The 25,285-nt window shown below is 39.9% G+C and overlaps 1 protein-coding gene across 3 annotated transcripts in view; it reads left to right on the top strand.

Moving 5' to 3' along the window:
- Positions 1-6,362: 6,362 nt before the first annotated feature.
- The window catches only part of atxn7l1 (ataxin 7-like 1), a 48,943-nt gene continuing 30,020 nt past the window's right edge, over positions 6,363-25,285 (top strand). Inside the window, exons 1-3 of one of the 3 annotated variants that reach the window (XM_061714434.1) lie at positions 6,363-6,491; positions 6,929-7,006; positions 17,998-18,102. In XM_061714434.1, coding sequence (XP_061570418.1) covers positions 6,395-6,491; positions 6,929-7,006; positions 17,998-18,102 — 280 coding nt within the window. In that variant the 5' untranslated portion in view covers positions 6,363-6,394. Of the gene's footprint in view, positions 6,492-6,928; positions 7,007-17,997; positions 18,103-25,285 lie in introns of those variants that run through there. The other 2 variants (XM_061714435.1, XM_061714436.1) reach the window with 2 other exon arrangements.

The following is a 25,285-nucleotide window of genomic DNA, read 5'->3' as shown; positions in this document are numbered from 1 at the left end:
CTCTTTCATTATATCAGCAACCCCCTTTACATCAGCCTAAAACAATAACATGAGATCTGAATACATTTGTTCTGTTCAGGTTGCTCAATTTGTTATAAAGTGGGTGTTTTGAATGCAGGATCGAGTTCCCTTAAGCACTCATTAGTTGGGTTTTCTTTTAATTAGGGATATGAAAAAACATTATAAGAAAAACATGACTTGTTCCTTTTTGTTTTCCTTGCTGACTTTTACGCACTATGTTTCACATGAAAGAAAGTTTTGTTATCGGCCACAAGAGTGCAGTGCAGCCCCACAAGCTCCTTCTGCTGAGATCCTGAGAGGCCAGACGTCCTTGTTTTCAGTAGAACTACAGGATCAGAATAATTAAATGCATTTTAATGATTTAGTTTGATTTGGCTAACAAAGAATAAAATCCCAGCTCTTACTATACCTCCTTTTTGGTTCTACAGTATATCACCTCTGCAGCACTTTCCTTCAGGAGCAGCTATGGCTTAAGAAGTAGGAGTGGTCAAATAGCACTCAGAGGATCAGTGGTTTCACCAATACCGACCGGTGTCTACTTGTCAGCCTGTTCTTGGACGACTTCAAAACTCAAAACTGACCATGATGCATTCATTGGAAATTGAGCGCTATGGAAGTAGGAAGATGTAGATACGTTGCTGCATGTAAATGCCTGAACGTGTAAGCAATATTTGATGTCGACCATATTTGCTCACAGATGCTGGACCCCTTCAGCATGAAAAATCAAACATTTCTTGTTGCTGAGGAGTCTGAGGTAATGATGGATGTGGATTTTGGGCCACCCTTCTCCATAAAAACTTCAGCAGTTATAAATATTAATGGAATGTACTCGTAAAAGCCGTTTCACATCATCGTACATTATCTCACTTGGGGAAAGTTGAAATCTGTGCTAGCTATTCCAAAACTTTATTTTTTCTCCTTTTCAACTTTGCATTCATCTAAACTTTCATTTATTCAATGCCCATACTCACTTCAATCTAATGCAGGGTTGGAGGCTAATCCAGATGTCACCAGGTGATGGGTAACTTTAACCCTGGACAGGTCGCTGGTCCATCATGTGACCTTTGAATAATGTAATTTGGTTACTTTAGAATAAGTGTTGCATCAGCCAGCATGACTAAACTTAAGATAATTATTTCAAAATGTTCTTTTTACATTTCTGGATGCAGTTGTAAATTCTTTCATCGCACAGTGTATCAAGGCCAAACCATGAAGCTCCCTCCACCGTGTTTCACACCTGGGACGAGGCTGCACCCTGGACACAGGTCGCCAGTCCATCACAGGACCCTCAATCATATTAAGCTCTGATGTCCTGTAAAATTTCTGAATTCAGTTTTAAGGGTCTCCCAGACACAACGTCTCAAGACCTGCAGGCAGCAAAGGCACTTGCAACACCAAACCATAACGCTCCCTCCACCGTGCTTTACAGTTGGTGCGACTTCAGCATAAATATGAATTTTTATCCTTCAAACATGATTTATGTATTTTTACCAGCCTTGATATAATCTGTCTTTAGAACTACATCCCAGAGTTATTGTGGAACATCCAGGTCTTTTTTCACATTGGAAATTTACCACTGGTTTTTCTTATTATTTATTTTTTCTTTCTTTACATGGTGACGGCTTCCTTATTCATGCACTTCTATTAAATCTCTTATCATTATTTTTCCTCTGGATCTGTTCTCATATCTGGGACTGTAGACTATTACTCAGCACCTTAATAAAACATTTTAAGCACCCTCTACATCTTGATACAAAGGCTTATCTGATTGCCAAGTCATGTGCTGCTTTTTCACATAAGAGATTTTCTACATTTTCAACTATAGATTGCAGCTCTGAGAACATCCCAGTCATGTACTCACGAAATTGCTCCTCTGAATCATGCAGTGCATCCTGCAACTATTACCTTTGTTCTTTTAAGCTTTTTTTAAACGCCTTTAAATGACAAACAGCTTTGTTTCATTACCTGTGAGCCACCAAATCTCAAGGATGAAGTCAAAACTGATAGAAGTTGGATTAGTTGCTCCTTTTTTCAGGTTTTCATGTTGGGCACTGTGTGATTTCTGCAGGATCTCTACTTGGTGGAAGAACAACCTTCATTTGCCTTTTTTTCTCCTTTTTGTTTTTTGATATCAGAGGAGTGAACACCCAGGTCGTTATGAGTTCCTCCAACTTTTCAACTTTATCTCTGTTGTTTCCTCTAAGGCCCTCTAAAAGATGGTGTGTTCGAGGCATGGATCATGACCCAGTCTTGGTAAGCAGATATCATCTGTTTTTATTTCTTGAAAGTAACACCTCTGACTCCTCTTCCAGTTTCATCTCCTTGAACAGAACACCAGGCTCATTAAAACGGAGGGTCATCTACTTTTTGGAGCCTGCGCCGTAGACGGACATGTGTTGATGAACTGCTGCTTTTCTTAATCTAATCTGTAACTGAGACCTCATGAAAAATCAATGCAGAGATCCAGGTTGTTCCAACAGGCTCACAAACATTTCCTTGTAAAAGTTCTCCTCACACACTAAAGCATTTTAAACTAATCCTGCTGCTCTAACTCTCTAATATCATTTGGCCCATAAATGTCATATTACACTGCAAAGAAGACTTTACTGATATTCATAGATCCGACCTCCTCTTTTTAAAATCCATTATTGCTCTGCTGCTTCCTGGCAAGCCTTCAGAGTATGATGATTTATTTTAACAGAGCATGGAGGAGCTTTAGCTCTGGCACTGGAACATTGAAGGGGTCAAGCCAGGTCTGTTGCTTGAGTTTTCCACTTTTAAACCCCGGAATAAGGGATTAAAAGTCACGATGACCACAGCTATGTAATAGACTTGCTTTTATCTTGATATTTGAAACATGCAAGCGTCAACATTTGTTAAATTGATTTGCCATGCATACCCTGGTTGCCATGCCATGTTGGCAACCTTTATCTGCAGGACTGCTAGACGGCACTTGTTACTGCTTATTTAGAGGTTAAGACAGAGCCGGTTTATCTTTGCAGACTGAGTACTAAGGTAGGTGGGGCTTGCTAAAGTTATTGGTCTAAAGCATTCAGCATGTCAGCAGTTTTCTTTTGTGAAGTTGAAATAGACCTCTCTGTTATCAGATGATAAGATAATGGTCAATGCAACTCACGCTGTGCATCATATAAATAAAAGACCAGATCATTTAAATAATGCCAAAAATCTCCAATTAATAAAAAAGATTCATACACGGAGGGTCTGACTTTTCTGCCTGGATAGGAAATTCTGCTTTATACAATAATCTGAATCTGAACAAAAATAAAAAGGGGAACTATAAGGGAAAGCAATTGAGAAAAGGAGGAATAAACAAAAATGTAGAAATGAATAAATTGCCTATCTAACCAATTTCTACAGTGCCCTCCGTCTGCTCCTTATAGAGGATATTTATACACATTTATGGGGCTGTTGCCAATGACCTCCAATGCAGGTCTCACACTGCCCTATTTATGTTGTAACTACATTTTTCTTTACTCTTCATCTAATTTCCTCTAATTTGTTCATCACAAAATATGCATTTGGTAGCCAACGGGCTTCAGCCCTGAATGCTCATGTCTCAAAACACCTTTGTCGTCAATGTCATATCAGTCAAACTGCCTTGTGTATGTTACTGTGGGATGCTGCAACAGCTGTGGAGCTGCAGCCATGTACAGAGGGACGCTGAGGGCGCACGGAGCTTGCAAGATGGAAGTTGGTCTATAATGCAAAGCGCAGGAAGGATGTACAAGAACGATAATAAACGTGAACAATGTCCAGACAACAATGTGCATTGTTTTACAGAATGCATGGATTTTGCACATTATGTTCATATATTTTTGTGAGATTTTATAAAATTGTCCATGAAAAAAAATCTGTGTTGAAATTCAAGCTCTGTTTGAGAGTGCCAGTGTTTTTCAGACTTTTTGAGGCTCTGCACACTTGTTAGAATGTAAAAAACCCTGCAACACACCACCATCCAAACATGAATGTGTTCTCACCTTTATTGTGTTCAATTAGTAAGGTCATTGGAGGGCTACCTACTACTATGGAAGAGTATTTAAATACTCTTCTATTAACAAACACTGAACAATGGCAAATTGTGTGCAGGAAATATCCATCCATCCATATCTAGACATGCTTATTCCAATTCAAGTTCATGAAGATCTGCTGGAAACTATAACTCTCTTTGGCAGCACGCAGCTCTTCTACTCATCCCACAAATGCATGTACCTTACAAATATGTCACCATTTAAAAGGAAAATAAACAGGCTTTTCCAAAGGTATACGGTTTATTGCCAAGAAGCATTGTTACAAGTTGTAACAATGCTGTTATAACTTACAACAAAGAAATAATCTACAAAACACAAATGTCCTTTCTTTTTGTGGTAAGTTTATTTTGTGAGATTCCCATTATTTACTTATCAGAATCAGAATCAGAAATAAGTTTATTGCCAAGTAGTTTAACACACACAAGGATATTTTTGTAGTGACTGGTGTAATACAAAAGAAAAAATAATATTAAAAGAAAAAATGTACAACATGTTGGTTTTAAAGTGCCGGAGTAATGAGTCTGTACAAAGGTGACCTGGGATGTGCGTTAATGTGACGCATAAGGTCAGAAGTGGGGTCTTCACGTTATGTAACGTAGACTGGGGTGGGGGGACAGTCTGTGGTAGACGGGGGAGAGGGGACTTGTTGAAGAGGCCAGCTGCAGTCAGGAAGAAACTGTTTTTATGACGTGAGGTTTTGGTCCTGATGGACCGCAGCCTCCTAAACAGGCCTTCCAAAGGTATACGATTAATTGCCAAGAAGCATTGTTACAACAAATAAATAATCTACGAAACACAAATTTACTTTTCTTATTGTGGTAAGTTTATTTCGTGAGATTCCCATTATTTACTTATATATTTATTTCCTCTTTATAGCTTAACTGTATCCTTCAGTTTTATCAGTATCATGTCATATTTCTAGCTTCTTTATTTTTAATTTTTGTATTTGTATTATTATATCCCTGCTTTAAGTTTATGAATGAATGAATACATTTATTCCGAACATGTATATCCCCTCGGAAGAGCTGGAGGAAGTGTCTGGGGTGAAGGAAGTCTGGGCATCCCCGCTGAGGCAGCTGCCCCCGCGACCTGGGAACGGATAAGCGGCGGACGATGGATGGATGGACATATATATAAAAAATAAAAATAAAAATAAACAGTAAGATCTTCATATGCACATAGGTTTGAAAAAGAAATAGGAAGAAGTATACTCTTTTTCCTAGTTCCTACCACTTTATAACTCATTAATTTACATTAATGTTATTATTATATCTACACAATATGCATATAAATATAGTCTATATAAATACTACGTAAACATGCCTATTACTACATAATTATCCATATAAGTATATAGAAAATATAAATTTTACATAAATATTATATCAATATATAGAAAATACAAATATTATATAAATCTATAAATCTATCAGTCACTGGCTTCGTCACCCACGATGCACCACCGAGAGGCATCGCAGATCCTTCCTCCCCGCTGCCATCAGACTTTACAACAAGGCCTGCTCTCAGTAGCAAACGGACAAAAATAACATGTGCAATAACCATATGTGCAATATCCATGCAATATATGTCTACCTCACACTCTTTTTACCTGCTTTTTTGCACTGTTTCTCTTCCTTTGCACTATTTTTTATCTTATATTTTGTATCTTTTTATCTCCACTGCATTGTGTATATTGTGTATATACTGTCCATATTTTTTAATTATATATATATTTTACTTTTTTACATTTTTACCCCCTTCCCCGCATGTGTGTGTGTGTGTGTGTGTGTGTGTGTGTGTGTGTGTGTGTGTGTGTGTGTGTGTGTGTGTGTGTGTGTGTGTGTGTGTGTGTGTGTGTGTGTGTGTGTGTGTATACATGTTAAGTGTACTGCTGCTAACACAGGAGTTTCCCCATTGAGGGAATAATAAAGGATTATCTTATCTTATCTTATCTTATCTTATATGCTATATAAACTACATAAATATCCCTATAAATATATATATGCTACATACATAATAAATATATAACATATATTACATAACTATAACTTATTATTCATTTATTGTGCTACTCCTGTGATTCCAGAGCAACACTGAACTTTTGACCTCCCCAGCAGCCCCCCATGTGTCTCCCAGTATCTCAGCTCTCCGGAAAGAGCCGAGCCGAGCCGAGCTGCGCCGAAGGTGACGTCAGCACATCTCGTTCTTTCGTTTTTCGCCTGCTGCGTGCAAAGGAGGGAGAGAGAGAGAGAGCGATAGAGGGAGGGAGGGAGAGATATATAGAGAGAGAGCGGCTCTGAGCAAAGCAACAAGAAGGAAGAGCAATGGCGACACTGGATCGCCAAATACCAAGTCCGGATACCTTCCTTTGCAAACCCTGGTCCTCGTTCGTCAGTGCGGCTAAACTGCGTGTTGTTGACAGTAAGTTTGCACGTCGGCCGCCGTGTTGTTTTCGCTGACAAACTGCGGGGAAGTGCGCGGGTCCCAGCAGCAGCAGCAGCGCTGCCTGTGATTGAGTTGGCTGGAGCTGCTGAAGCTGCTCCGCCGTGCAGGGATCCGTCTGTCAGAGCGCAGCAAAGTAACTGTCAGATAATATCGCCGCGTTTGCAGGCTGCGCTGACAGCCATGCCGCGTGCGGCAGCGACGGGGGACGCGGCAGAGCGACGCGCCGCACCGCCCGCTCTGCCGCGTCCAGTCCAAGTTAATAGCGCTGACCGCTCTAGCGGCTAAAATGCTAACGCGGCAGACGCGGCAGAGCGGCGGCGCGGCGGCTCCACGCGTGGTGGCCCCAAAGTTTGTTGTGAACCTCCTCCCCCCCCCGGTTGTTTTTGTAAAGCCTGCCTGTCTTGTTTACCCAGACGGAGTGTCGTCCTCGGAAAACAGCCACGACAGGGAGCCCTGCCGCCCCGGGGAAGCCGTGAAGCTCGGCAGGGAAGGTGAGGAAGTTGAACCCTCGCAGCCGCCGCTGTCACGTAGCGCACGGCGCTGAGGGCTGATTTATGGTTCCGCGTTACACCAACGCAGAGACTACGGCGTATACGGTGCGCTTCGCCGCGTACTCTACGCCGTAGGCTCTGCGTCGTTTCAGGTGTTTGCTTTGACGGCAATATTTTTGTTCTCAATTGGTCCCATTTATCAGGAACTGTAATTTTATTTTATTTCAGGTAATTTCTGTTTTAAAGTTTAGTTTTAAAGTAGTTTTTATTATTATTTTATCGCAGCATGGCCAGTGTCTACGTATAATACTGATATTATGTTTTTTTTACTCTCATTCGTTATGTGCCCCCCTCCATTTAAGTAATAATACGGTGCATAACAAGTGTATTTATTTGAATTTATTTAGATTTTGGGGTACGACTAGATCAGGTTTATGTGCTTTAATCAAGGGCGTCAATTGGGTATGGCAATGTATGGCAGCCGCCACACCTATTATTCTATTACTTAAAGCAGCACAACGTAACTTTCAGCTTTTCTGAGTTTGGCGGCATCTTGTGGACAAAATCGGTAGTGTTTTACCAGAAAGAACACTACGTTTCCCATGAGCACTAGCGCGTACAGCCGGAAAACTCCTGTCCCGTCGCTGCATTTGTTTTGATGAGAGGAGACGGGATGCTTTTCTGTTTCACCAAGTGAACAGACAGAACGCAAAAAAAAAGATGTTAAACTGCTGGAAAGGAAGTGGAATTTACTTGGATACCTTAAACAAGGAAGCCAGGGAGCGGTATATGCAGAAAATAATGATTATTAACGGTCTGGATCCATATGAAATCCCTAAGAGATCCCTGAATCCCTTAAGAGCCATGTGTTTCAATAAATTTGTATAATAGTACAACATACACTACATGTTTTGTATCCCTCTTACGTCTCTTTTCTTTTTTTTGACTGCTATATTATGTGGAGAAGGCTCCGAAGCGTGAGCAATATTTTTGTTTTTCTCGTGAGATTATTTTTTTCCTCTGCAGCTACAAATAGAGTTAATATTTTTTCCTCAACAAACTAGTTTTTTTATCTGAAGATTGGGGTTAATTGCTCCGCAGAGAGCTGGCCAGCAACTGCGTTTAGCTGGAGAGTGGTGGAATAAAACCCGTGTTTTGATCCGACGCCCGTCTGTGTGAGTGTTTGTGGTTTAAGGCTGTTTATGGTTCTGCGTTAAATCGACGCAGAGCCTACGGCGTAGGGTACGCGGCGACACGCACCGTACGTTGCGCGTCGCCACGTACCCTATGCCGTGGGTCTGCGTCGATTTAACGCAGAACCATAAATCATGCTTTACTGTGTGTTTGGTCGTTACAGCCGCGATCCAAAGCGAGCCGACGGCTCTTTCACTCTTTTACTTTGTTATATCAGATACTTGGCCTCCGGGGTTCTGCCTCCGAGCAGGAAACCGTTGAAAAGTTAAACCATTAGGGTCTTTTCCCCACGTCTGTTGTGTGGAGCTGCTGCAGCCACAACACAGCAACAGCTTCTGCGGAGCTCTGAGCTCCACGCCCCGCCCATTTTCGTCTCGACTGCGAATCGGGAAGGAGGGGGAAGTGACGTATGCCGTAAAGCAGTCAAAGTCGTAACGATTTGTAGTTTTTTAGTGTGGCAGGGTTCCTACCATGCTCCTCAAAGTTACATAGTGCCAGTGAAGGTGATACAGACTCCCTCAGACCATGACAGAGGTTCATTAAACCTGTTGGAAGTTGATGTACCATCACAATGACTCTGGAAATATGATATTAAGGTGGAAAAGTTACGTAGTGTCGCTTTAATACACATAGAATAACTACAAATGCAAATCAGAACAACATGATCGATTTCACTAGTTATTATACACTGCAAAAACTCAAAATCTTAACAAGAATATTTATCTTATTTCTAGTTAAAATGTCAAATTTTTAGTAAAAAAAAAATGTCATTACATTTAAAACAAGAGTCATCACCAGAAAAATAACTTATTTGACCATTTTCACCTGTTTTAAGTAGATTTTCACTTAAAATAAGTGGAAAAATCTGCCAGTGGAACAAGATTTTTTTTGCTTGTAATGAGAAGATAAATCTTGTCCCACTGGCAGATTTTTCTACTTATTTTAAGTGAAAATTTACTTGAAACAGGTGAAAATTGTCAAATAACAAGTTATTTTTCTGGTGATGACTCTTGTTTTAAATGTAATGAGATTTTTTTTTACTAAAAATGAGACATTTTAACTAGAAATAAGACAAATATTCCTGGTAAGATTTTGAGTTTTTGCAGTGAGCGAGACTGCATTTGAAAAAGTTCCAATTTTCTTAACCACACATATAAGCTACATAGACTTCTGTGATGAGTATTTGCTGGACGTGTTGATTGATACTCTAGTTAAGTTCTGTGACTCGTAACCTTGCCATACCTTAGCTTCCACTGAATTGACGCCGCTGGCTTTAATCAAAAGTGATCTTGGTGAAGAAAAGCAGAACTGAGAGGTGTGGTTAGATATTTCTTTTTTAGCTTGCAGGGCTTGCTTGTGAAATAATCCAAACGGCAAATAGTTATCATGAGTTATAGAGACCCACTCAGATGTCCGTGTCTGGGATGAAACGAGAGAAACACAGTCGTGCCTTGAATTCAATTCACTTGGCTTCATTTGTAAAGCACCAATTTACAACTTAAGTCATCTCCAGGCAGTCCAAACACAGACAGTTCAGTGCAGTCCAGTAAAATATTCAAGTCCATTCAAGTCCAATTATAATCAAATTCAATCAGTTTAATTGTAATTGAGTTATAATCTAATTTAGTCCAGATTCAGAATTGAAACAAGTTCATGCGCATATGTTGTGACTAAATTTTTGCTTCACTGTTCAGATAGACCTCTGATGTAGAATATTATATGCAGACACTGGGGGAAAAAATACATTAGTTATTTCTACTACCAACATGGTTTAATTAAAGAAACTGCACCTGGAAACAATTACTGTATTGACAATTCATCACTTTAGTTGCACTGAAATTCAGTCTCATTAACTTGTTAATACTCCCTTAAAACATGTTTTGCAGTATTGGGTTGAATTTAAGCAAAGTAAATATCTGGGGAAAAAAAGACCAAAATAAAAGGACAGTGTCCATCTGAGTGACTGTATATATAATTTACATTCAGAGTGTGGACACATGGCATTTAGAAATACAACACAGTAGCATTTATTGCAACACTTTTTTATGTTATCAATATTTATATTTGTGTTCATATTGCTGTGAGCATTTCCTGTGCAGCCTTACTGCCCACTACGTTTACAGAGAGAGGCGCACAAAGTGCTTCCCAAGGTTAGAGACACAGGGTAGCAAGTAAAAGACAGGCTCCCGAATAAAAACGGAAACCAGAACAGACGGGAACAGTCAAAAATCCTGTTTACATGCATGCTTGCTCACTAAATCAAAAGCTTAGAGCATCATGTCCCGATAAACAGGATTCTCTCTATAAATTGAACTGATTGAATCCAATGTAGGTATAGAGGGCAAAATTCACTCATCATATATCGGAATGACGGCGAGAAAATGATTTGCAACATTTTGTTATCCTATTGAGGTAAACGTTCATTTTTGCACAGATCTTTTCCTTTTAAAATAACATTCAATTCTGTAAATATATCAAAAAAAATTCTATTTGAAAAAAACATGTATGTTTTTTGTCCTTTTTGAAGCGCCCAGCTAGATTTTTCTTGTTCAGATAAATCCTACCTGTGTTGAACTTAATGGGAGGGTTGTATAGTGTAAATATTTACTTTCTCTACAGTATTTGCACTTTGATTTCAGATATTCAGTTTGAGAATCTTCCAGTTGTGTGTGTATGTATGTGTTGCAATTAGTTTTGTGGTTTATCACAGCTCCATGTTTTACACACTATAACCTACAATAATACAAAGTACTATAATGACATAAAAGGAAAAAATGCCTCTGATAGTGTAGTTTGCATTTGGTATAAATGAACTGTACCTGGAAAAAGGCTATTGATGGTTTTCAGTCATTTTAAAACGAAACATTTGTCTGTATCTTCAGTTTTTTTCTTGTTCCACATGTTAAGTGCAATAATTAATGCTGTGAATCATAATAATTTCTGGAACATATCATCCAACCATAAATGTTTCTCATGACAGGCCTGTATAAGGATACAGTTGTGGCAAAGCTGTGTCATTGGTAATAATTGAGTATCTGTCTGCCATCCGTGATACACTTTAGCTCAGTTGCTTGAATGAGGTTGTTACGAGTAGCAGTTAACTAATACACGGCTTTAATGGAGTGTTATTTGGCATATGAGTGTGCGTGGTCCATGCCGTACAAGTTTTTCTGACAGTGACTCATAATTTCTGCTTGATAGACTCGTCTAAAGTTTTGCATGTAGGCTTTGGTGCATACATTGTAGCTTGTGGGGGGGGCCCTGATCAGCGCGTGGGCACCTCAACAATGGAGGGAGAGGAGTTCCTGCACACCTCATGGTGTATAAATACCCACAGGAGCACGCGCTGCAGTGTAACACGCTTGAGTCATCCCTGAAAGTTTTGAGTGCGCTCTTAAGAACACGGTGACGCACAGGCTGAGCCGGGGAAACTCTTCTCACTCTCCCCCGGTCCAATAGCGACACCCCCCCTCCCTCCACCCCCTCCCACGCACATTCACATGCCTCATCTTCCTCGCTCCGAGCCAAACTGAAGCGGCGTTTCCAGAATTGCTGATCTGTTGGCAACATGACACGAAGGCCTGCCGAGAGTGATACGCAGACACACACACACACACACACACACACAGCGCGCGCACAGACGCTTGCAAGCCTCAGAAAACACAAAGAATAAAAATGGTTTTATTTGTAAATTCAGATCCAGCGGAAAAGCGATTCCAGCGTTGATAATTTATTGTCTGTACTCACTTGAGACTTCACCAGCGCCCACGTTTGTTTATAGTAATTGATGCGCCGTGTAGGTCGTGATGGTGTCCATGTCTCTTTTTCTCGCTCTCACACATGCAGCGAGCGGAGATGATGACAACCAACAGAAAGCCGGCGTGATTAGACCGCCAGCCACTGTCATCATCTAGCTTGAACTAGTCAGCGTTGTAATGCACTGACATGGTGTGTTTGCAGCCCTCTCTAGTACAGACAGGAATCAGATAAACCATTATCGTATACTTGTAGTGCTCTACATGATAATGTAGTGGATTTTGTTTAGTCAACAACTCTGTATACATGCTTAGAGATGTCTCATTGACAGTATGACTGTTACGTCTTTCATTTGAAAGATTTTCAGTGGAGTATTCAGAAAGTCTGTTATTAAGTGGGCTCTATTAGTCATCAAGTAATTGGAGTACTTTTCTGTGTATTCAAAGAAGACATCCTTTTTTCAAAAGCTTATGCAACTTCCTGAGGTCTGAATGAAATAAGTGATGTTTTGGTAAAAATACCACAGAGATATTGTACAAAAAAGCACCCTTATCAATCCAGCGTTCACACTGGCTGCTTTTAAGGACTCCACGGGCCTCTTCTCAGTATGATGTGAAGTGGGATGGAAATAAAGATGGAGGAGTTCAATAATGCTGCCCTGATCTGGGTCTGGGATGTCACAGTACCCCGGAGATCTGAACGGCTCACTGAGTGACGTGTTGTCAGGTTCAGGCAGCTACAAATACAGTGAAAGCGTTGTGTTATGTCCGGGAAATACTCACAGATTCTCAAAAAATTGATTCTTGGATGGACAGTTGTTAAAAATGTCAGAAATGTTGGTACTTGATATCAGCGGATAATCAAAACACAGGTAATAGAATTGTTATCAGAAAGGAAATAAGAATATTGGAACATCTCTAGCTTCTAATTGGGTAATAACATCAAAAAAGACCTTGATTAATGTACTCCCAATGACAGAAAATGTAAACTTTTCATAATAGGACCCTTTTTAAATGATTCAAGCTTGAATTAGCCACATTTATTCTGCTAATTGTTCAAGCAAAATATTCAACGTAAAAAACAACTTAAAAGTGTGAGAATTTGATGATTATCATTGTCTTCATTGATGCAGTCTGGAGATGTGCTATGATTGCCGATAATTGTGATTTCTAATACTGTCATCAAACAATTCATTAATGATTGAAAAGTAAGCTGCATGTAGCCAGTAATAAAAACATTAATTAGTTGAGCTATAAAAGCGTGTATTCGAGTGGAAGTGGGAACTTTAAGATTTACTAGATGTTGAATTTTACCTTTTAGTTCTACTGTCTGTGTTCTACTAAAAATACCCGTCTTCCTGTTTTCATAAATGGATTTGGTTAATGGTTTCCTTGGCAGTAGTTTAACCTGGCATTTATCATGGGCCAGAATCTCTGGCTGATCATCCGATGATTCTGTAACAGAACATATTTCATGAAGGAGATAAGATAGAAACCTTGTGCGGCAGGGAGCTTTTGTACTTCAGTATTAAAGGTTTTTATCTAAGATGTAGTCAGCATCCCACAGCATATTTGTCTCCCTGCATGTTTTTTAACATCTTTCCTGTTTTCACCAGTTGAGCTGTTATTAGAAGAAAAAAGAAAAGAAACTTTGCTCGACACCTCAGTATCATATTGAGTTGTAAAAGTTTAACCTGAGCTTTGGGCTTCTTCTTAAAGCTTTTTTGTTCAAGTGGGTTTGTGCGCAATTGTGTCTAAACTGGGCTCTGCAATGTTACACGTCTGCCAGCTTCTACTCTACATTCTAGTGCAGTACCAATAATTATCCGGTGTGCAAAATACAACTTAAGTTGAAGCAGTTTCTCGAGTGTATACCCTCCTCTCAAAGTAGAAACATTTTAAAATAATAGAAAGCTGATATTCAAGAGATTTCCCTTCAACTTCACTGAAGTCACATCGTTAACTGTCTGTTTGCTGCTGTCAGCGGTTTTAACTGTGGTGTTGATAAGGCAAATCTGGAGTTTCAAGTGTGATAGATGCTGTTTCGATCTGTTTTGGTTAACAGGGGATTCTTTCACTTTCTCTTCCAAACACTAATATACCATTGGGAACTGGATTTACAGTCAGTGTCCACTGGCGGATTGTTTTTGTAGCTCTAAACATGCTTATTCACCAGTGACTGGTTGTTTTTGTAGTTCGTTTTCTGGCCTGCCAGTCCTTTGACAGGGTCTGGCCGTTGGTGTGAGATACACACACACACACACACACACACACACACACACACACACACACACACAGAGTGTGACATGATACAGCCGGGACATATATGCACCTAGTTTACATTTGACTTGGCAAATTCAGAGGAAATTGCCCTCTTTAATTTATTTTTTCTTCCTGTGTGTTTCTTCGTGTTCTTTCATTTCACAGCGATCTCTGGAATTTGCCATTTGCTTTATAAAAACAACATAATTTTACCTGCCGGCTGGTTCATGTCACATGACTTAAAACTTGTGGTTATGTCACATTTATTTAGCTGCTTCTATTAACTCTAGGGAGCTCTTATCTGGAGTTTTTGGATCAATCATTGCTGCAAGCGTAATATGGCAATATTGATCAGATCAGAGGGTTTTCAGAACCTGCTGACTCTAATAAAAAGATTGTATTTTAGATGATGCAACCTGTTTTTTAGATATATTCATGAAGCCAGCTGCATTGTCTGCTCCTGTTTAACTGATCCTTCACTTTCTTGCCATTTCTGTTTATTTTTATAGGTTGTATTTTTTTTTTTATTGGTATTGTTTTGCAGTATAAGATGGATTCACACCTACACACACACCATCATACAGTGAATTTAATCTACTGCTCTACCTTCCTCCCCTTTTGTCTGAAGGAGCATGTCCACCGTCTCTGAAACTCTCCCACTCATCTACTCCTATCTCTCCCTCTTGCCCTCAGCTTGGATACATTTATCAATTTGACATTTTCATGCAGGTTGTCGTCACACAATCATCATCAGACTCATCAGAAAAGGCACCAAAATGGTCCTTGAGCATTTGTTGCCAAGTTGCAGCACCCTGTTGATGTCTGCATATTTAAGTTTGGGCGTGTTTTGGAAAAAAAAAATCACATCTTTGGTAGTTTGTTCAAAGTTTAGGCTCCAGTTTTCTTAATTACTCATTTTAGCTGGATTATCCTTGTTGGGAAATGTTTCTGAGCTCATGGTAACACAGCGAGCTGTCAGCAGCTGCAGGAATGTTACCTTTACTGTGCAGTTTCACACACAAACGCACAGTGGAGACGCTGCTGTTGACATCCACCTGCTCTATCTGCTGGACGTTTTATGTTTACATGATATACTCAAGCATTTAGTCTGAACAGGTGTATTGTCTCCTGATGGCCTTCACTAGATTAAATGGTGCAGCTCGTCCCAGCTTTTAAAGAAAAAATGAACCTGGGATGCTTATTACTTATTATTGCTTATTACTACTAGATTTTTGTTGCGATCAAATCTGTTCAAACATCCTCCTTTTCAAGTGTCGTACCGAAACCATATAAGAAACGAGTTTTGTGAGGTAGGGCTGCAACTAACAACTATTTTAATAGTCGACTAGTCACCAACTATTGAAACGATTAGTCGACTAATGGGATAATAAGTAATTTTTTTAAAATTTAGTATGAGGTTGCTTTAATTATGTGGCAAATGATAATAAACACCAGAAAGATGGCACTAGAGCCCTGCCCGCATCCGCAAAACGCACGGCGCACAATAATAGAGATGCATTGATTTTGTGTCTTCTCCCATCCCGCAAGAGAAATGTCCAGACAAATCTATCTGATTTAATGTTAACATGATCATTGTGGAGCTTGATGGATAATTGACAGTTCATAGGCACCTGACTGAAAGTTAGATGCAAATCCATCATTGTCATCATCTCACAAGCTTTTTCACCTTTCGCGCAGCATCAATTATGATTGAGGTTATACCAACGAGAGTAGGCTGTGAGTGGCTCAAATAATACTAATAAATAACATGAAATAAACAAAGTTAACAAATTAATTTAACAAATGAAAATAGGTTTAATATCTTACCAAGGCCAGTCCGTTTCGTTCAACACTCCGACGTGCTTTCTCTTCAAATGCATTACCGACGAGCTCCCGTGATTTTAAATTTAAATTTTAAAGTACGTATTTACAGTAATCTTCCATGTATGAACTATTGATAATGACTTCAGCATGTGAGTGCCCTTGAAAGGTGAATGTCATGAATTCTGACCTTTTACTGTAGGTAAACACATGGGTGTTTTCTGTCACACACTCTTGAGGATCGTGCTCCTCATCACACACACGTGTAGCATTCACACAGCCTGTCACATGCTGCCGGACCAAGCAGCCTCTTCTGTTACTAATGTGGATTCTGACGGATACTAGCCATGACTGCTTTTCTCCTTAACTGTCCAGATGAAGGCACTGCAAGGTCATGATGACATGCAGAGTCAGATATCTGTGATATATGTTTTTATTTTTTTCTTTACATGCTTTCTCGAACACGGATCTACTCACACCCCACCTCCCCTCAGCGAGTCCAACCTTAAGCCCCGTTCTAATTAGTGCTGGGATTTCTGTCAGCAGGACTTGTTGTGGTTCAGGAAGATTGCGTTCTCAAAGCTTAGCTGGAAAATATAATAGTTGCTTTCCAACAAGCATATTTGTGTCCCTTAATGTTTACTTTAGGTTTCTGTTGAGTGGGTGGGGTGTCTCTTGTAGTACAACCCAGCTGTGTTGTATCTAACATAGCGCACACTAGATTGTCTGTCTGCCTTTTTTCTCCTCTCATCTGTCCAGGAATGAGAACTTGGTCTTGGATCTGTGTGACTGTGGTTAAATTGTTGGTTTTGTTCATGATAAAGGTAAAAGGAAAGGTAAGCATCCTGTTGCATAGGCATATTTGAAGAATTTAATGTATGTCAGTTGATTTGTCAGTCAGCAGAAATATAACTTTTCTATCAAAACGCTTTTAAGATTGGCAAATTTGAAAATGTCAGGTTTTGGGGCTTCTGGACATTTTGATTTAACTATCAAACAGTAAAAGAAAAAAAAATACATTTATGAGCAATTTAAACTATGTAACTAAGAGACTATCAGCTCACATGTAGGGCTGCAATGAACAACTATTTTTTTAGTCAAATCATTTTTACTGAGCAACCGGCGGCAGCTTTGAGCAATGAGTGTTATGGAAAGCAATTTCTGAGACATTTGGGCCTCAGATCAAGCATGTTTTTTGTTGTGCGTTTAAATTTCCCCTGCTTCTCTGCTCCGCTGCGCCCTCACAGCAAACAAAGACTGCATCGGAAAATATGTTGCATCAACCACCTGAAACGGAGACAAAAAAAATTGTGTTTCTCTAAAACGTTTTTAAAGTTGTTTTATTGACAAATGTCATTAAAAGAAACATGAAAACCATTATACCATTTAAAGAGTGTTGTAAGTTTCAACCCACAGCATAAAACAGACGTGTGATAACATTACCAACTAATAATCGATTAATAAATTGGTTGGCAACTAATTTTGTCATCAATTTCTGTCGATAATTTATTGTAATCTTACTGGCGTGTATAATTCAGTTGCTGAAATGAACATTTCCAGACTGTTTTGGGTTAGAAATCATGTAGATTTGCTTACTCTACCTTAAGTGAATCCCTGTTGTTGTTCTAGTAAATTTGTTATGTGTGTTCAATTTATCCGTAAGGTAAATCCTGTTTTGTAGGATGAGAATATGCTGGGGACAATAAGAGACACCAAGACTCTTTCATAAAGAGACTAAAAAGAGTGGTCTGGTGGTATGATATTTATTTCCCCATGTATTTATTAGACTTTGCATTGTATTCATATGAAGAAAGTTCTTCACTTAACTTGCTGCCTGTTTTTCAGCTCATTAGGTGGTAACTAAGTGGGGATGCTTGTCTGCATCCTAATATTGCAGCGTGATAATTCCTCAGTTTAGTTTTTTTGAATACATTTTGGCATCTGCTCTGTCTCTTTCAGAGATGCTTGTCTACAGCCGTTTCCCAGCACTGGAGGATTTTTGTCTCGTTGTCTGCCATGTCTGCAGTAAGGTGGTCACTCCTCAGGGTATCCTCACACACTATGGTAAGTGACGCTCACACACACCTTTCGCAGGCAAAACTGCTGAACATGATCACGTGCTTCATTACGATGTGCACCCACACACACAGACAACTGGGGGTGTCGCTGCTGTTGACCCGGAGTTCACATACGCACACAAAGCAGATCAGACCAATACAATAACTAATATTTGTCACTGCAGTCCACTTTAAAACACAACCTCCCTGCATCTTAGCTTTTACTCAAACGCCACACGTTTATGCCCTCTAACACTCACAGCAGGCTGATGAAATCTGATAAACACTAAATAATTTACAGATGTAGCCTTGTACACAAGCATTTTTATCTAACAACGGGTACATAAACCAGTCGTTTTGAGGAGCCTTTCTTCTTTTAAAATGTGCTCAGAAAAAAAGCCTGCATGGTGAGATTTAAGTGGTGTATTCAGGAAAAGCAGAAATAAACATTGACTGTGCTGAGGGGAGCTGCAGAAAGAGTCTTGAGAAATGCTCTAAATGTGCTTACGGGATACACGTTGCTTTGCATAACTTGTGAAAAGGAAGTTTGTAAAAGTAAGCAGTTGTTTACTCGCCACTGAAATTGCGTCACCACGACCCCTGCTCTCATTGGTCCAGCTACCGCTCGTTTGTTTTTGACTGCGACTGAGACACACTGAGCGTGCTCTCATGTGTCCACGAGCTGCTGCTTTTTCCTGTAGGCGCTCGTGCACCAGCCTGCGTCGTCTGTTTTCAGCGGGGTGTCAGCTCTTGGTCACACTTAATGAACACACACACACACACGCTCCTCACTGTGTGGAGAGAGGCCAGTGGAGACTCGCACACATACACATTCTTACTTTCTGTTTCTCAGCAGAAGGAGGTCAGTGGTATTGTGAGAGACGCACACACACACACTTACACACACACTCAGACTCCAAACTGCTGGCAGCCTCTCTTGTTTTGTCCCTACTCCTGCCCCCTGCAGGCCCTTTCCCTACCTCTGCTGGCCGGGTTCCTGCTTGCTCCAGTGACAACAGGTGCACATTCACATACGCACAATCTCCCAAGAGCTTCCTCTAAGACGAAGCAATCATCACGCCATAATACGATAACAATCTGACACTAGTTTTACAGCTTCACAGATTTCATCACACAGTTTCAAGTTTTATAATAATTTTAAGTCCATGTTAAGCTGAAACAAATGTGCATTTTGAACTTTTTGAACATTTTGAAGCAAATCTGTTATTAACTATTCAGTCAAACATCATTTTTAATTCACTTTTAACTGTTTAGTACCAGTTCATAAAATGGTCATTAAAGCCTTGTCCACAAATGTACAGTGCTGATGTGAAATATTTTAGTTATCTTCCAGCTGTGGTCTAAATTTACACTGTATTTAGATTTTACAGCTTGAAATTGTATGGTTAATTTAAGCTTTCTTCAGGGAAATTCGGTAAAATTTCCAGGGTTGTCTTTACCTCCTATCTAATTGTTGATCTAAACAAAATCAACTTGCCACACATCAGCTTCCCCCAGGAACCTGGGTTCTCTCAGTAGGTGAACAGTCATCAAACCTCGGCGGCGTGGTATTGGCTCTTCACAGCTTTAATGCTTGTGGTTTTGTTCTATTTAAGTAACTGTGCACATACAGTTAAAAACTACAGCACAAGATCGTTAACTCGGCTCTTGAATCCACAGATCATAAATATGAGTTGGTGCGGTGCTGCAATTTGCAAACTCGTTTCAAAAACGTATACTATTTTTTCCGCTCAGTTGGCAGGCCGAGCGCTGCAACTTTTTGGATCCAGAGGCGATGGATTTTCACGATTATAGATACTGTAAAGTTAGCTAGTTAGATGTCTGCTACATGCCTACATGACACCTAGCAGGCCTCTTTCTAGCTTTAGTTTCGATGATTATATTCACAGTTAAGTCTTGCGTCTGCCATAGCCTAACAAGGCTGTTTCAAATGGACTCTCTTTGTCCCATAAAGGTAAGCCAAATTACCTGCTAACGTATATCAGCCTCCTAATGGACTCCATTAACCTGTAATGCCACCCATGCACACAAAACAACAGATACATATGTGGTTTAACTGGTGATGGTGAGTTTTTATTTTCTGTATTGGGTTCTCCCAGTACTTGAGGAGCTGCCTCTTTTCAGTCCAGTTGAACATTTGCACGCAGGGAAAACTTCTAACAGCATTATCTGGGTTTCTTCTGGACTTGAGAAGTTTATAATTAGTTAATCACACTAAAGTGCAGGGTCAGGGGGGTCTGCCAGAGCCTATCCCAGTTTACTACGGGCCAGAGGCCGGGGTGAAACCTTGACAGATCGCCAGACCAGGCATCATTCTCACACCTACAGGTGATTTAGAATTAACCTACCATGCATGTTTTTTTTGTACTGTGGGAGGAAGTTTGAGCACCTGGAGGGAACCCGGGCATGCACGGGGAGAACATGCAAACTCCACACAGAAAGGGGCCCGGGAGTCAAACCTTCTTGCTGTGAAGCAACAATGCTAACCACAAGATGTGGACGATATGGCAAAAATATCATATCACGATTTCGATTTTATCACAATCTTAAATTGGAAAAAGAAAAACCCCTAATTTTTCTTCAGCGTACCATATCCTTTGCGAGTTAAAAGGTAACAGCTTCTGTTACCTCTTGACCTGCCATATGGAGTCCCTTTGTCAAATGCCTGAGTTTATGTTGTCTGTTTTGGTCTCACGCTGCTGCTGCCTCCGCCTGCGGTGCCGCCGGGCCACTCGCTGGCTCTCAGCGTACTGCTCGGGGTGCTTCTTCTTCAGGTGATTAAACAGATTTGTCGTGTTACCACCCGACGTGCGAACGGTTTCTGTGCACACTACGCACATTTTTTTTAAGACCAACTCGCGCTCACTCTCCATGTGCTACCGCTACACACACAAAGAAAGAGTGTCCTCTAGGAAAGCGTGTCACTGCTCGTAATTCGCTATGATTGGTTGGTCAGGCTGACGACGTCTGGTGCATCAGCATAGAAGTGTAATTTTAGAATCTGCACTAAACGATCCCACCATCTCTGCAGTTTGAAATATCATCTTCGGATTGTAATCCTTCACGATCTAATATCGTCACATCGCCCACCCCTACTGGCCACTAAGCCTGCCCTTAATGCAATTTTATACTTTTTAAGTATTGTATAACTGCTTCAGGTATGAAGGGCCAGGGTCATCTTTTGCTTGATTATAATACATCCTTCACTTCATCATGGAGCACTACTTTTATACCAGTACAAAAAAAAAAACCTGAACAGAAAGTCGATGAAAACTGCGAAAAAGGTCGAACTCCACAACTTTTGAAGGTGTTTGAAGAAACTGTGCGTGCAATACACGCAACATTTTCATTTAAATATCTCAGTAATTTGCTTCACTGTCATACTTGTGTCATCCACTTACTTTAAATAACTGGTTCTTTAATTTGAAGCATTATGTGCTCGACTGCTCGCTTTCATGGCATGAAAAAAGCTCCTCCTGACCTCTGCTGAGTGGACGGCCTGCAGGAGCTCCTCCTGTCAATAGAGTTTTATGATGTTTATGCGTTTCCTCCTATTGTTGCACATTTCCATCATCCCACAGCAGCATCCTCACAAGCACAGTGCCATTGTTACCTTCTGGTAATTCTGCTTTAAATGTTGTGACCCTGAGTAGCATTTTGATTCATTGCTGCAGCCTTGTATTTGTTTCTGAGTGTATGCATCAAGGGATTAGCTTTCATGCTTGACCTGTACATCAGTTCAACTCTGAGGCTTTACATGTACAGAAATGCATAGAGGAGAAAGGGGGTCAGCTGCCTCGAGGGTCACTGGCTCCTAGTTATGCATGCTCAGTTTGCTAGTCTTTTTAACTGCGTTTGAAGAATTAAGTGATCATATCTCAAACAGATGTCGCATAATATGGTCTCAGGTTAAGACGTACAGTACTTTATTCATCACAGACTTGCTGCATTTAGTGGATTTGTTTATTTAAATCCCGTTGCAGTAAGGGCTGCATGTATATTCTTAGCAATAAATGCCGCAGAGGGATATAAAGTAAATCCCTCATGCTGACGGTGTCGGTAAGAAGCGTTCTCAACTGGCCTTTCCGAGGAAAGGCCCAATCAAGATGTTGTTTTCTCAACCACAAACCCTGAACTCTAAGTGTATGTTGATATGAATTATTAAAGGCTATGTCTGGTTATCATAATACATTTCAGACAGCATTCCATGTGCATTTCCGGGCCCGGAACAGCACCAGAGCTGGAGAATGAGGGTCACAGCAGATCTATGCTTTTGAAGCACTGTGTTTGAATAAATCAGGTCTCCATGGTATCTTCAGATAGTTCAGTGTATTCCTCCCAGTCCTCATCCTCTACATTTTCCCCTCTTCTTAGTCCTCCTCTGCTAATCAGCTCCTCCTGCTTGTGGCCTGCTGTGTGTGAGAGCCAGTTGAGCGCGTGATGAAAGAGTCATGTTGTAGCCGTTGGTGGAAGCGTCTGTCTCGCATTGCTCGACTGGCAACTTTTTTTTTTTTTTTTCTAGTGGTGGATTAGTACAGCTCTATCTCAGATGAAAACCATTCTGGATTTCCTTTTGGTCTCATTTCACTTCAGACTTTACAAATGCTTGGGCCACTCTGTAATGATGTGTTTGAGTTTGTTGTTCAACTTGTGCGTGTGTGATCATGTTGTTTGTCTTCTGCTGGAGAGAGATGCCCCAAACCACAGAAGTTCTCTTTAGTTTCGTTTATTGGTGATGATGCTCACTCAACACTTATTGTTATCAAACACTCACTGTTGCTATGGCTTAGTTGCATGCCATTAGCCTTTGTTACTGACTATTAGTGGAGGTTTGGTCTCGTTCAAATGGCAGCTGGTACTCTGCATAATAGGTGCTTTCTTTACTTTTTTGTTGTTGTTGCTTGCATATACAATAGCAGTTTTTTTGAAAAAAAACAAAACAAAAAGCAATTGCATTAGAGAGGTTTTTATTTCATCCCAAGCACATTTTAAGCAATGATGAGTTTTTATATTCATCCAGAAAAGGAGTTATATGTCCTTATTTATAGTTAAAGGCTGTTGTTTAAGAGCTAGACTCTAAATGCATTCTTGTAACTCTGCTAGAGGACAATGTCTGACATTATTTCTTATTTTATTCTTTTAAATGTCTCCAGCTCATCATGGTGACTTTGTTTTCATGCTACCCGTGCGTGATGGAAATTTTTAGTGTTAGGTCAGACGTGTTATGATCAGTTATCTTTGTTTTGTTTGTGGGTAACCTTTTATTTTTTCATCTGTTCAGTCACAAATCACTTGTTCTGACAGTGCTTGTTTTTTTCCTGCGTTGCGATGGAAATCTGCAACTTTGAGCTGCTGTGGATGTCTTGGAGGCAAAAATCAGGCATTTTTTTCATTGCAATTTCTTATTCCTCCTTTTTTTTAAATAAAATAAAAAATTATTGTTTTATCGTCAAATCCTTATTTCTATTCTATGTCTGGAAGTTTAATAGATATTATATGTTAGATGCACTTTTAAGATCTTTTAGGAACACATTAACTCAAAGAAAACATCCATAGTACATACTTAGGTATTCATTCACTAAACTGTGTTTGTTCTACATGAATGCAAATTAGTATTTACATGAAAAATCTTCTATATGTAAACATGAAATTTCTGGTAATTAAAAATCATGTGAAAAGGATTGCTCAAACTAAACTAATTTGCTGGATAGGTTTTCGTGCTTATGGTTTAAAAACAAAACCAAAAACATATGAGTATTATTTCCACCAAAGGTATGTAGAATTTTATAATCAAAGTCTGGATAAGGGATTTGTGGATGTCACGTCTTGTTGAAACAAGATAAGCCTTAATGTGACTTTAGGACATTCCCAAGAATCACTTCTGTAGACTTTTTGTGGGAAAGGCAACATCTTTATATAAAGTATTCAATATTTGAAATAGATCAAAGCATTTCGTCACAGTTGAACGGACATTTTTCAGAATTCTTGCACAACGTGTGTTTTTGATCCACTTCAAATGTTGACTACTGTAGCTTCTTGTCATCATAAAGTAGGGTTATTATTTACTTTACACTTTATTTGATATAAGCTTGCTGTTTTTAGGACTGAAAACATAATAGAATCAGCTCTGAAAGGCCGACATCCCCGATGGTCCTCCCAGATGTTTCTTCTTACTTTCACATGTCAGTCTCTGTCTCTTTCACCCTCTCTCGGTGTGCTGTCTCAATGTAAACAAACTCAGCTGAGCTGTGGGAGCCTCTGCTTCCTCATCATCACTGGCTCCACCCACAGGATGATACAGAGACCTATCAGCAGCCAACGGGGCTCTCAGCATTGCCATAACAACGGGCAGGCAGGAGTGTGTAGTAGGGAGGGTGCCCTTGCGGTCGAGTGGTTTAGTGACCTTGTCTGGGCTTTTGTCCATGTATTGTAAATCAGTATCGTTGGATTCCAACTGGCTGTTGATCCCCTCTTTTAGTTCTGTTACAGAATGTAATAAATCTGAAGCCGCTGGAGTAGAAATATAAGTTGTTCTTTCATTATGTGCTACTTTGCATACAGATTTACAAGCCACTGTACTTAACAATTCACAGCTCATTTTTGTTTGCAAGAATGATGCTTCTGTCCTGCGGTAGATGACTTAGCTGTGGTTTTCATAAACTCATCTATATTAGCCAGTGGTTAGATTCACTTTATTGAACTCATTTTTCAGAATTACACTTTCCAACTTCACCAGTTATTTGTGGTTACTTTACATCTGAGAATATGGAAATTATTTCCAAAATGAGTGCAAGGTTATCAAATAAGTGAACATGAAAAGTATGTCAATGAGTTGACTAGTAAGTTAGGTTGGAGAGATAGATACACAGCATGTCATATATATATATATATATATATATATATATATATATGCAGAGAAATGTGAACTTCACATCCGACGGCACAATTCATACTGAACACAGCTGAGTTGACTAATTTGGCATGAGTGCAGTGTGTGTGTGTGTGTGTGTGTGTGTGTGTGTGTGTGTGTGTGTGTGTGTGTGTGTGTGTGTGTGTGAAGCTGTGTGGAGAAACATGTGACTTTAAATGTGTGAAATTTGTTGTGCATACCTGAGAATTTGACTCTGGACTTTGACCTGCTATTTTGAATACAGCTGTCTCTCCGGTTT

This window comes from Cololabis saira, chromosome 23, assembly GCF_033807715.1.
Source record: "Cololabis saira isolate AMF1-May2022 chromosome 23, fColSai1.1, whole genome shotgun sequence".
Taxonomy (NCBI): domain Eukaryota; kingdom Metazoa; phylum Chordata; class Actinopteri; order Beloniformes; family Belonidae; genus Cololabis; species Cololabis saira.
The sequence above is the reverse complement of the archived record's forward strand: the minus strand, read 5'-3'. Positions and strand labels throughout refer to the sequence as shown.